The sequence below is a fragment of the Suncus etruscus genome, chromosome 1, assembly GCF_024139225.1.
Source record: "Suncus etruscus isolate mSunEtr1 chromosome 1, mSunEtr1.pri.cur, whole genome shotgun sequence".
Lineage (NCBI taxonomy): Eukaryota > Metazoa > Chordata > Mammalia > Eulipotyphla > Soricidae > Suncus > Suncus etruscus.
In genome coordinates this window covers 106,051,494-106,066,257 of record NC_064848.1, presented here as the reverse complement: position 1 = coordinate 106,066,257, position 14,764 = coordinate 106,051,494, and the positions used below count along the sequence as shown (strand labels likewise).

General features: G+C 33.5%; 1 protein-coding gene across 1 annotated transcript in view; it reads right to left on the bottom strand.

Moving 5' to 3' along the window:
• Positions 1-14,764, bottom strand: part of PCLO (piccolo presynaptic cytomatrix protein) — a 331,891-nt gene that overhangs the window by 46,411 nt on the left and 270,716 nt on the right. Inside the window, exon 22 of the mRNA XM_049772799.1 lies at positions 1,213-1,354. Within this exon, the coding sequence (XP_049628756.1) occupies positions 1,213-1,354 (142 nt within the window). The remainder of the gene's footprint in view (positions 1-1,212; positions 1,355-14,764) is intronic.

The following is a 14,764-nucleotide window of genomic DNA, read 5'->3' as shown; positions in this document are numbered from 1 at the left end:
CTCAGGTTTAAGCCCCAGCAACCCATATGTTCCCCCCAAGCCAGGAGAGATTTCTGAGCACAAAGCCAGGAGTAATCCCTGAGTGCCACTGGGTGTGGCCCAAACAAAACAAAACAAAAAAAGAGTTAAGGACACTGAATTATTTATATCATAAAATTTTTATATCACAAAACTTTTGTTTTTCTTTTTTCAAACATTTAAGAATGTAAATGCAATTACATTTCAGAGGTTTTACAAAGCCTATCACACGCATCAGAGTGGATTCACTCTGGCCTGGATACTAGACCTTAGCTAGGCCAGATTGTTTCTGAAAATCCTAACACTGGGACTGGTGATAATACCCACAAGCCAACCTGGGTTCCAGCACTGGCACCTTTTATGGACCCTGATCTCACCAGGAGTGATCCTTTAGCACAGGCCAGGAGTGAACACTGATATAAAAAGAATGAAAAAAGTAAAGTAATTCCTGATATCAAATGGTAAGGAAAAACGTATTTCAGGAAGATTAGATGTTGATCTTACAACAGACATAATCTTCATATTTATCTTGGAGATTGCTAAATGTTGTCACCAATATGACTAAGTCTATCATAATACATTCGAAACAAAATCTGCTTTAATTTTCTATTTAATTTGCAATGACTTTCTCAGGGATTTATACAAAGTGTGCTTATTTAGGCACCTTTGATTTAATATTTATTCTAGAAATCACAGACACATTTTACTTCCAAAGTTTCCATTCTAACTGCAGTGAAACTTATAGTTGTGAAATCTAAATGAATACTCAAAGTATTGTCAATTTTATATGATTTGAATTTTTTAACTTGTCTCTTTATTCTCAGTAAATTAATGTTTAGCTCAAAGATCTACAATGTTTCTGTTTGGTTATTAGGTAATTAAATTATCTATTTTCTATACATAAATTATCTATGTACTAATGCCTCTAAACTTGATTGGGGCATCATTACTTTATTATTATTCTAGCAATTTTAATATTCATTTTGCAGTGATTGAGTAGACCATAGTAGTGACCAACATTTATCCTTAGAATTTTATCATTTTATCTTTTCTGAATGCTCTGGCATAAGCATTTGAAGTTGTTCAGAGACAATGACTCAGAACTAGGCAATTGTCTAGCCACATCCTATTAAATGTACAAAGCTTACTCATGATGCTGTAACTTGTGAAGAAAAAATGGCAAGAAGCACTTACATCCTTGGAATAGGAAATAGATTAGTCTCCCCTGCAGTGCTGCTGCTTCCTTCATTGTCCACGCTATATCCACTGCCAAAGCTGCAGCCAGAGGAGCCAGTGGATGCGGAGCTTTCTGCAGGCCGGTGATTGGTAGGCTTTGCTGCATGGTGTGGGGAAGAGTCAACACCACAGTGAATCAATGAAACTTCATTGATCTCCCAATGCATAATTACATGTTTTCTTCATTTATACATCTATATATAAAAAAACAGTTCTAGTAAGGACTCCCCATTTGAAAACCTGCCTTCCACTTTTATTTCCTTTACCAAATATCACAACACTACAGTATTTTATTGTTTTTATTAGATATGAAAGGAAAATGATAACTTCTAAAGTAAAATACTAGATTTTTTAGATTGAGTTACATAATTATATCTGTCAATTATTAATATTTACCATAGGATCTGCATTGTCTTATTTATACAACATTGCAATAAAGATATAGCACATAATTTTGAAATACTTTAGAAAAAAAGAGTTTAGAAAAACATGGGTAGAGAGAAATAACAGAATAAAGGGAAACTTATTTTCTATATTAACAAATGATTATTTTTTCTCAAAGATGAAAATGCAAACAGGAAATTTCAATAAATAAATAAAATTCTGTTTTCCTTCATATATAATGCTACTCTACAGCGACATAGAAATTTGAAAAATCTTGCTCCCTTCTACCCATTTCTAGTTTAAAATTGTGAGTTATTTAAATTTTTTAGTTTATTTGGGACATAAATATATATATATATATGTGTGTGTGTGTGTGTGTGTCCAAAACATAGATACCCATCTAGCTATAAATTATAAATTTGTGCTGAAAAATATGTAAAAGTAGTATAGTAATGATATTGTGAATTGAGTTTTAATTAGTTTAGATTTGTGACAAAACTTTGATATGAGAATAAAATGAGGTGCAGTATTTCCTCTTATTATTTGTCTAATGCCACATAATGAGAACTTGGGAGCTTGAAATTTGATCATATAAATATAGCTTAAATAGCAACTCATTCTGCAGTAACACTTACAGCCTTCATCTAATTATCCTCAAAATAATTAGCTAAAAGTAATGGGGTCAAAATGATATCTTCTAAGACTTATTGTGAGGATAGAATAAAGGAACATCCTAGTAACTCTTCTTATTCTTGTAAGAATTATTTTTGCATATGTCAAATTCTTATATAGAGCTTTCCTGTCTATAGATATTCTTGATAATATCTTTGCATATACTGAGACCTTGGCAATGACCTTGCTTTAGTGCTCTTTTCATTTTAGACATACTCTAACTACAAAGTTATTTAGAAACTCTCTAATAATATTTCTGCATATTAAAACTATGGGATGGATAATAGTTCGGTGATATTAACACTATGAGATGAATACTAGTTAAGTGAAGGTATCTACATTTTTCACAAGGTACATATAAACAGAATACCTAGTGGTATTTTCACTAATATACCTGTAACTAATATGGTAAAATAGAAATATTATAAGGGAAATCATTTGAAGGCAAATCTATTAACTAGATTGTCTTGCAAATTTTAACTCACTTCTTTTTTCTGGTGTGGAAATACTAATCTAAAGTTATCAGGAAGTTAAAAAATATTCAGGTCTCTCTTATATGTAGGATATAAAGAAAATTGTAAGGGATTATCAAATGATCAAAAGCAACAGAACTTGGGAACTGAGCTTACCAGAGTGAGGGGATAGAGATGCATGAGTTTGTGGCAGGACCCCATGATAATGGTGGAGGGAAGTGAATACTCTGCTTGTGGATATGGTGTTGGAACATTACATGAATGAAACCCTATAGTGAACATTGTTATAAATCACAATGCCTCAAATAAAAATGTAATAAATGTAAAAAATATATGTCCAGGGATACTTTAGAATTCTTTTGTCATCATATAGAAATAACAGATATATATTTATTAGTCAATGGCATAGATGGTATCTAGATATTAGGATAAACTCTTTAGAATAATCCTAAACCCTGTTTAAAAACTAATGAACCATAGGACTATAGTTTGCAGAAATAGAATTACAGTTCCAATGTTTATTTCACTGGAACTATATAGAGAATATAAAAGAAATATAAATAAACAATATAAGCAAACAATATAGAAGAAACCCAATGATACATTTATTATTAAAAATACTCTATAGTATAACAAAAAAACTGAAAAGTAGTATATTAATATAAAATTATGAACCTTTATATTGTAGAATAATCTGTACAGTCTGAGGGAGTATTAGCGGGTAAGGCACCTGTCTTGAATGCAGTTGATTCCAATCAATTCCTGGCACCATATAGTGTCTCAATACAGCAGAACCAGAAAAAGATCTTGAGCACTTCCACAGTCAACCCCTCACCCTAATTTCTCTCACTTCTCCCTCCAAAATGCAAAGTAACAACAGTAAAGTCTATTGTATAGTCACATTAGTCAATAGAAAGGAGGTTGAAGTCATGCTTTTAATAGGCAATTAACATAACTTAATGGTTTAATAATATTTAGTAATATTTAAATGAAACTTTAATTTCATGAACAGAAAATCCTTAATTAGTATAAGTTACTTTAAAAAATTTTATTAACTAAATTAAAATTTTTTATCCAAAATAATATGACAAATATCAAAGAAATATATCACAGAACTAGGATTACATAATTTACATTTAAAATATATTAATAGTATTTTTATGTGAACCCAATTTTATCTGACATAAATTCTACTTCTAATTATCTACTAGAAAATTTGAAATGTGTATAGGATATATAATAAGATAGCAATCAAAATGGAACAAAATTAAACATAAATTTAAAGTAATTTAAGGAAAGAATTTTTAAAATTTTGTTCAGTGAATTGATATCTCACTTTTTGCAGGGAGGCACACCTAGCGACACTCAAGAATTATTCCTGGCTCTACACTCAGAAATTACTCCTGGCAGGGCCCATGGGACCATATGAGTTGGTGGGATTAAATCCCTGGGGCAGCATGCAAAGCAAATGCATGCCCTATCTACTATGCTTTCACTTTGTTCCCTGACATCTCACTTTAAATGCATGTACAAGAATCAAGAGATATATATTTTATATAAAAATTAAAAAGAGACAATGATAGTGATTTAGTAGTATAGCATTTCACTTATATATGAGGTAAACTTGGGAGACATTTCTTGAGACTTCCAGGCCCGCAGTGTCACAAATAGTGGTCCACAGGAGCACTGACAGTTATAGCATCAGTGACTTTAAAAGGTACATGAAAAGAAGACTAAATATGAACATATATTGGAATGACTTTTTTGAGCCCACACAACATCATTGTTAAACAAAAGTAGATGTATAGATCAAAAGAAATATGGGTCATTTATAAGTGAATCAAGATATCTATTATTATCTAAAAAAATGTCTGCTACTTGACTGAATCTTCAATTTAAGACTGTTTTGTAGCTGTAGGACAAACCTACATATATTTTGATCTAGACTTAATTGCTTAAACTTAATAAGTCAGAAATGCAGAGTGGACCTTCATTATTTAATGAAAATCTATATAGCATAAAATACAGTCAAACCAAGGGCCAAGAGGACTGATCTACTGTAGGAAGCTGTTCACAAAGATCAGGGGAATGTAGTTAGGGCAGAGAAGGAACCACTATGACAATGATAGTTGGAAATAATCACTCAGGACAAGAATTGGGTGCTGAAAGTAGATAGAGTGATATGCACTATATCGCTTCAGGAATAATATTGCACACCACACTGTCTAAAAGGACAAAAAGGAAGGGAAGAGACAGAGACAAAAACAGAGGAAAACAAAGAGGAAAGAGAGAGGAAATATATCTGCCCCAGAAGCAGGTAGAGGAAAGTGGGGAGGTCAAGAGGGAAAGTGAGGACATTAATAGTGGGAAATGTGCACTGGTGAAGGGTTTTTGTACATTGTATGACTGTAACTCAATCATGAACAACTTTATAGCTATTTCAAGGTGATTTAATTAAAACATTTATTTAAGAATATAATCAAAACTATATATAATGTCTCATCTGATATATATATATATAACATATATAAATGTATGTTTCAAGTTAAATGTTTACTGTTATGTGTCTATTGGAACAATGCCCTCTTCCAATATCTTCCCCAGTAAGGTAACAACAATTCTTTTTTTGTTTTGTTTTATTTTTGTTTTGGGGCCACACCTGGTAGTGCTTAGGCTTACTCCTGGTTCTGCTGTGAGAGCTGAGCACTCCAAGTGGGGTCCAGGAAATATGCTGTGCTAGGGGTAAAAAGGGGCTGATTGCAAGCAAGGCCAGCAATCCCTGCTACCCCAACTGAATTTAATTATATTAATTTATATTAAATTCAGTTAAACCTGCTCTAGTGCAAACATTCTAATAATAAAAATGCTATAAAATGAAATATAGTAGGGTATATATTAGATCATTTCAGAACTTCAATTTAAGCCAGAAATCTAAGTTGCTTTTTAAAATAATTTTCTTCTGCTTATTCTAAAGCTCTCTCATAATTATCTTATATATATATGCCTTACATTGCATTGAAGTTCACTCAGATTTTTTATTGTTACTATCTTCCTTTACTTTGGCTTTCTTGTCCCTGAACTTCACTTGAGCAAGTCTCTTCAACCTTGAACCATTCTCTTTGATTCACTCACAGCTAACATGTTTATTAGTTAAGGTCTAACTAAAATAGTGCTTGTTTCCTTATCCTACCTCTATGTAGACCACAGCACAAGATATTTTATGGCATTTATTAATTTCCATCAGTGATTGTCATGGTAACAAGCTTGTCCTTGTTGAAGAAAGTACCTGTGTTTGATCCATAATAGCTTTCTTGTAAAATTATCAAGAAATAATTCTGAAGTAATATTTAGGTAAATAGCAACAATAAAAATTAATAAGTATTCCCCTTAATCAAACAACTAAACCATATGATTCATTTAGTATTTTACTTTTCAAATATATTTTACATAAACCAAAATGCTTTCATCAAAAGTTCTTTATGGAAGCTAGACAGATAATGCAGGAATTAAGACTTTTAATGCATATGAACCCAATTTGATTCTTGACACAAGATATTGTCCCCAATCCCCAGCAGAAGTGATCATTAAACACAGACCCAGGAGCATTGCTTGCTGATTTTTGTCCCACCCCCGTTCCGGAAACACACACACACACACACACACACATACACATGCACACACACATCTTATTTTGTTTCATATATTCGTTGTTAAAGAAGCTTTGGATGACCCAATTTCTTGTAGAGTTTATTTGTTTTGGGGACCCACACTGAGCAGTGTTTAGGGCTTCTGACTCTGAGCTCAAGAATCACTCCTTATAGGGTTCTGGGCGCTGGGGATCAAACTTGATCATCTGCATGCAAGACAAGTGCCTTAATCACTGTGATATCTTTCCAGACCCATTTCTTATAGTTCTAAAACTAGAGATGCAACTTTATCATATGGTATAAATAGAACTGTGATTACTTACTAAATGTTTTGTTATCCTATCTCCTCAAAAAAGGTTTTATTTAAATAAATATTCCATAATAATATACTAAAACAGTATAGCACATTTTATAAATATAAATAGAAAATTAATAAATACAATGATATTAAATATTGTTTGAATTGTAATGACCCAAAACCTATAGTAACATTCCAAGATTGCCACCAGAGGGCGCGATTATAGACACTAAGTCTCAATTCACCTCTGCTGTACAAACAAATTCTTCGTCTTTGTTAGGTTCTTAAAGGAAATAATTTTTCTTTTATTTGATTTGGTTTGGTTTCACTTGGGGCCTCTATTAGGATCTGCTCAGAGATCACTGCTGACAGGCGTGAGGTGCAGTATGTAATGCTGAGAATCAAACAAATCCCTGGTGGATTGAGTGCAAAGGCAAATGCTCTACCTACTGTACTCTCTCTGCTGTTCCTAATACCTGTAATTTTTCTCTAGCGACTCAATTATTTTCAAGTAAAAAATTCTTAAGTATTGATCCAGTAAACTCGAGTAAACAATCTTTACCTTCTGTGAGGCAATTATGTTTTAAATAGTTTTTGAACTCTTCATTTTCTTTGAAAGCTACATACCTAGTTAAATATTTTTATTTGATTACTCTGCTCTGAAGAACTAACTAAATCTAGCAGTGTCTCTGCATGCCTGTTTGCAGGAAGTTTGCTGTTTGCTTTTCCCTCTCCAGCTTTTAAAATGCAGAGCCTTAGCATACCCAGCAAACAACCACACGATGGCAGCACGATGATTTGAGAGCACGGAGCCGCATCTCTAGCCTGGCTTCAGGTGCAGAATATTGCAAAACTGACAAGGTCTCTGAGTTAGTTAACTTGTATCAGAACTGTCACGTTCCTTATATAAACCCCAAAATTTTCAAGGAATAGAACCCCTGGTACAGGTGATACAATAATAAAATGAGAAAGAACTAAATCTTGAAAGTGCCAATATACCTATCACATCCAATTTTCTTAGTTAAAATTGAGTTACAATTCTGAGGTGAAAATAGCTCAGAATTGAGTTTGCAATGTACGCAATGGTATAAAATCTGTTACTGATTTTATAACCTTGCTCGAGCTCAGTTATTTCAAAATATATCAATATCAATTTAGGTAAAGTCTGCATCTCTCAAATTACTTTATTAATAGTAGTATTATCTTCATAGAAACAGTAGACAGGACATTAAGCTAAATGGAAAAAAAATCAATTTTAAAAATTGATCTATTCCAGTATTTTAATTACAAAATGTAAATATATGTTATGTTAGAAGTTATTCATTAACTTTATTTTATTTTGTGCTTTCTTTTTTATTGCTTTTAAGCACAATTTTTACTAAATTGTTCAAAATTGAACTTTAGTTATAGACTGTACACCATCCTTCACCAGTGCAACATCCTGCCACCAATGTCCCCCATTTCCCTCCCACCACTGTCTGTCTCTGGGGCAGGCATTTAGTAGTGTTTTTCTTTAACTAGTTCTCATTTTAATATAACTAGGGATTACTTTGGTAACATTACTTTTCTTTCCTCTGCCTATCTTTATATACTTATCTGCTGTTACTTTCACTGAAGAGATTTTTTCTGTTTTACTTCATTTTTTTTTGTTTTTGTTTTTGGAACATACCCAGCAGCGTTCAGGGGTTACTCCTGGCTCTATGCTCAGAAATCGCTCCTGGCAGGCTCGGGGAACTATATGGGATGCCGGGATTTGAACCACCGACCTTCTGCATGAAAGGCAAATGCCTTACCTCCATGCTATCTCTCCGGCCCTTTACTTCATTTGTTAATCTCAGTTCTACGTGACCAGTATTATCTAATATGTTTTTCTCTTTACTTGTCCAGTTACAATATTTTGTGTATGTCCTATTAAATCAAAGTGGTATTTACATAAGAGATGTGGCGTCTTACTAGGAAATTTGGAGTTTAATATATGTTCTAAATCACTTATCTCTTCATGATAAATTGGGAAACATATAGGAGGAAGCTAACAGTAGAAAAATGCCACGGATCATTCAATGATGCTGTTTGAGGTCACATCTTCCTCCATGCCTCCTTTTCCCTCAGTAATAAGTCTTTACAACTAAGCTTATTGTTAGATATCTCTGACTCTTATATCAATCATTTGTGAATGCCTTGGGTGGGCAGTGAAGGGAAGAACATATAGAGAATAGTGATATGTATTTAAAATATAGACTATAGTTTAATATGTGTACATATATAATCTTACAGTTACTAAAAAATCCCAAATATGAGAAATGGGTTGTGGCATTTTTTTTTCCTCTTACACATATTAAACTGGAGTCTTCTCAATGGATTGCAGTATGTGCCATTGCCTGTAGTAGGCACCACATTCTCAACCCACCAGGGTAACTTGAAGGCCAGTTATTCTTTCTCTCAGTACCATTCTAAAGGGACTTTCAACACCACTGGATATTGTCTTCCTGCATGCAAATCAAACTATGTTCCTTAAGGGTGTTTTTATTTCACTCAGCATAATAGATTCCATATACATCCATGTATAGAAAAATTTCATGACTTCATCTCTTCTGACGGCTGCATAATATTCAATTGTATATATGCACCAAAGTTTCTTTAGCCATATAACAAGTCATATGATAAGCCATATAAATAAGTCAGAGGGAGAGAGATAGACACAGAATAGTCTCACTCATTTATGGATTTTAAGAAAAATAAAAGACATTTTTGCAATAATTCTCAGAGACAAAAGAGAGGAGGACTGGAAGGTCCAGCTCACAATATGCAGCTCACCACAAAGAGTGATGAGTGTAGTTAGAGAGATAATTACACTGAAAACCATTATAACAGAATGTGACTGAATGTAGGAAGTAGAAAGCCTGTCTAGAGTACAGGCTGGTGTGTGGTGGGGAGGAGGGACACTTGGACATTTGTCAGGGGAATGTTGCACTGGTGAAGGTTTTATATATATATATTATATTTTCTGTGATTACTTAAGGTCTGTGCTCAGGTATTGCTCTCTCTGTAAAGTGCTTTGCAGACCTTGTGATGTGGGGTGGGGGATAAATGCATTTGGTTGCTTATATATAATATATATATATAAATATATATATAAAATGCATCTATCACTGTAAACATACTAATATCATCCAAAATGTTTTTTTTTACAAACATCTATATTAATATTTGAGAAAATAGGTATAGCCTAGCCAAATTTAAAGAAAAGGGTGTTTTTTTTTTTGTTTGTTTTTTACAAAGAAGCTGAAAGGGAGAGTGAAAATGTGATGCCTTTATTTTAATATGTGGGAGGAACGATGGAAAACATCTTAATCATGTTCAGTGTTCTTTATCTACAATGGCGTATGAAAATTTTTTTAAGATATACAGAGAAATTCAATTTAATTGGTGTTTGAGTACATTTAGCTAATAACATGATAGAAGGCATTTTACTTACATAATATATGACTTCTCTATATCCTGTATTCCTTATAATTATTCTCCATCTATTATCACTGTAGTCCTTATATTTATGCTATGTTGCCTTTATTGACTATATCTTTATTTTTTGAGGTGTTTTTTTTTTCTCCTTGGCATGGTAGAATTGGGTTTTATAGAAACACTTTTCAATTTTCTGTGATTACTTAAAGTCTGTGCTCAGGTATTGCTCTCTCTGAAAAGTGCTTTGCAGACCTTGTGATGTGGGGTGGGGGATAAATACATTTGGTTGTTTGTAAGGCAAGCATTTAAACCAGGGGTCTCAAACTCGCGGCCCGAGGGCCGTTTGCGGCCCTCCATACAACATTTTGTGGCCCTGCCCTAGAGAAATCTTTTTTTGTTTTGTTTTGTTTTAGCTGTTTGGGTCATATCCCCCAATGTTCAAGGCTTACTATTGACTTTGCACTCAAGGATCACCCCGAATTTGCCTCCTGCGGCCCCCAAGTAAATTGAGTTTGAGATAGGGTTTAAATTTTAAACCCTGTCCTACCCATTCCCCTCTATGTCAATTTATTTTTTCTTGTGGCACAACCAGCACTGCTTCATGGTTACTCCTGGCTCTTCACTCAGGAATCACTCCTGATGGTCGCAGGAATTCAGATGGGATAGTTGGTTTGAGGCGAGTTACCCTATTGCTAGTAGTGCTCAATAATACTAATAGTACAAATAGTTTTAATAATGCCTAATAGAGCCCAAGTGTACTATTACTCTGGCTCCCATATGTGTTAAATTTTAAAGTCATTTAGCTTGAATGCTAGTTTTGGAAAATTCTACTGAAAGTAATTTTACTTTTTATCTACTTAAAGTAAACTTACATGGTAACAAAATTAGCAAATAAAAGGAAATGTTTAACACATTATCTTAAATAAAAATCAATACTTTTATTTACTAATAGTTATATCCAAATATAGTAGCTAATCAAATACAAAGTTTTGCTTTTGTGCTAAAATATTAACAAAAATGCTATAACAAAATAAAGATTGTTGTCTTACATGCTAACATAATGATAAACCTATTATATTATAAAGATAAACATATCTTTTATTATATTATAAGGGTAATTATGTCTAGCATCTATGTAAACATTTTAAGATTATTTTTAATATTAATTTTATTCTCCTTTGAAGCAATAATATTGTCTCATGCAGTTTAATTTGAAGACATGTAAATTTGCTTGAGTGGGGCATAATCAAAAGGGATCTATTTTGAAAACTGTCCCTATATAATTCTGAAATTGTTAAACTAGACTATAAATGTTTAGATAATCAGATGTTGACCTCAAATAAATCTAAAATAGAATCTAGATTTATATAAAAATCCTGCCCCAAATAAATATACTCCTGGCCTGGAGAGACAATACTAGAGCTAGGGCACGAGTCTTGCAAGTATTTTTTATTCTCTGGTATCCCTTTGGTCCCTTTTAAGCACCAGGAATCATTCAAGAATGCAGAGCCAGCAATAAAGGTGAGGCTACAGCTAAGTAAAGTCCCCCAACAAAGATAGCAAATTAACTCTACTACAAATGTCATGCTGCAAATAAAAGTGGAATTTGGATCATTATTGGATAAGCTCAGTTGTGGTCTCATGAGGCTTATTCATAATTTCACTTATTTTTCAGCTTTTCCTTTCTCCTTTAAATACTTTCACAAATACTTTATCCTTTAAAGTTCCTTTTGTTCCAGTGAATTGTAAAGATTATGAGAACTACAGTCAGAACAAATAAAATAACATATTTGTAAACATGGTTAAGTTTGACTGCATATAAAAACAATTTTTTTCTTTCTTCCTTCCTTCCTTCCTTCCTTCCTTCCTTCCTTCCTTCCTTCCTTCCTTCCTTCCTTCCTTCCTTCCTTCCTTCCTTCCTTCCTTCCTTCCTTCCTCCCTCCTTCCTCCCTCCCTCCCTCCCTCCCTCCTTCCTTCCTTCCTTCCTCCCTCCCTCCCTCCCTCCCTCCCTCCCTCCCTCCCTCCCTTCTTCCTCCCTCCCTCCCTCCTTCCTTCCTTCCTTCCTTCCTTCCTTCCTTCCTTCCCTCCCTCCTTCCTTCCTTCCTTCCTCCCTCCCTCCCTCCCTCCCTCCCTCCTTCCTCCCTCCTTCCTTCCTTCCTTCCTTCCTTCCTTCCTTCCTTCCTTCCTTCCTTCCTTCCTTCCTTCCTTCCTTCCTTCCTTCCTTCCTTCCTTCCTTTTTTGCACCACACCTAGCAGTGCTCAGGGCTTACTCCTTGCTCTGCATTCAAGGATCATTTCTAACAGGTCTGGGGGACCATATGGGGAGCTGGGAATCAAACTGAAATTGGCCTGTGAAAGGTAAGTCCCCTGCTCACTGTGCTATTATGGATCTGGCCACTACATCTCTCTTTATTCAGTTGATAAGAAACAATTGATAGAAATTGATTGATAGGAAATTGATAGGAACTGATAGGAAACAATTGATAGGAAGTAATAGAAAATTGGTAGGAAACAATTGATAGGAAACAAAATTAATGTGTTTCTCTTTCTTCATTATTCTTTTGACATATCTAATTCATTATTCAACAAATATTACTAGAACAGGATATTGATCATGAGAGTGATCTGTTTTCTTTCTTGTACACTGCAGGTCCAATATCGGCCTTGCAAGAGGCCAACCTGCGTTTAATCTATGACATCCATATGGTCCTCAACCTGCCAGGTACAATTCCTGAGTGTAAAGCCAGGAAGAACACCTGAGTACTACCAGATGAGTCCCTAAAATATGCAAACAAAAATAAATAAACATGTTGAGATGTAGACAAATGCTCAACTAATATTTATAGAATAATATTGTAATATTTATAAGTAGAATTTGAATTTCCTTTTTGATTTAATCATATAAAAACAAACTCTATACTTAAAAATTGAGAGAATGAGTTAAATTAGACAAGAAATTTAAATTTTCTGCTAGTTTCAAAATGGTGATTTTGTTTTATCAGTGCAATTTATGCCAACACAATTAATTTATAGTTCATGTAACCTATAACACAATAAAAAGATAAAAGAAACAAATCATTTTTAAACAATATTTTTTACAAATTATCTTTGAGATAGGACAGAAGTAAAATTTATCGTACCTTTATAAACTCCCTCTCTCTTCATCTTAGGTTGGAAACAACTTGGTTAAAGCTGACAAACAACTTACCAGTTTTAAAAAAATAAAAAATATAAATTTATAATCATAATTAAATCTATACCAAGACCAACAAATAATTTGACATAAACTAAAAGATATAAAAGTATTTTATCAACATTAATAATAAAATAACATTTAATGAGAAATGAAAGGGATTATGAAATGCAGTATGAGAGATAGAAGGCATAGAAAAATATGGAGACCTATATTTGAAAAGTTCTTAATTATCCTATGTCTAGAACTATTGGAAAATTTTTATGCAATAATCTAGATCAGTGGTTCTTTTTTGGGGGTATGAGGGGCACACCCAGTAATGCTCAGGGGATACTCCTGGCTATGTGCTCAGAAATCGCCCTTGGCTCCATGGGACCATATGGAATGCTGGGACTCGAACTGAGGTCCATCCTAGGTCAGGCACTTGTGAGGCAAATGCCCTGCAATTGTGCTATCGCTCCAGCCTTAGTCAGTGGTTCTTAATCCTTTAAACTTTAAGACCACTTTTATATTTAAATTTTATTGAATTTAAAATTATGCTTTGTCAATTGAGCTATAGGTAATAATATTTTACATAGTCACAAGCAACATTTTAAATAATCAACAAACTCCTATTTCATTAACCATCCAGTAAGTATGATCATGACACTTCATGTAAACATAAGAATCTTAGGATTGAGAATGAGAAAAGGCAAAATAGACTCATATTCACTACAAAGGCCTTACAGATATCTGAAAGGAACTCTGGGTCCACTACATTTCAGTGAATACACTTTAAAAAATATTGGTCTGTATCTACTTTGATATAAATCATTAATGAAAATTGAGAGAAAAACCAATTATTTCTAGTCTTTACTGAGTAATATAACAATTTTATACATTTTATACCATTTTATACACTCTACAGTGACTTTTTCTGTTTTATTTTTATACCAAAAATATCAATTTGTTTTGCTAGCTTTCCTTAAAAATGTTTTCTTAAAAAACATTTTATGGCCCCAGGGATGGAGCCATAGTACAGGGGAACAGCATTTGCCTTGCACACAGCCGACCCAGGTTCGATCTCCAGCATCCCATATGATCCTTCGAGCCCTCCAGGAGCGATTCCTGAGTGCACAGCTGGGCCTGACCCAAAAAAAAAAAATACTAAACACAAAAACAAACAAAACAAAACAAAACAAAACCTTGTTATAGTTGTTTTTATTCTCCAGGTTTTCTTAGAACTTGTTTTATCTAGAACTTTAGAAGATAATGTCTGAATTCAGAATTATATATACATGCTACAAAATTTGCTTGCCTGTTATATTTGCTTAATAAAAAAACTATTTTTGCTTGTCAAAAAATATTTTGTGGTCAGAGACAGCCAGGATAAATAATGGCAATT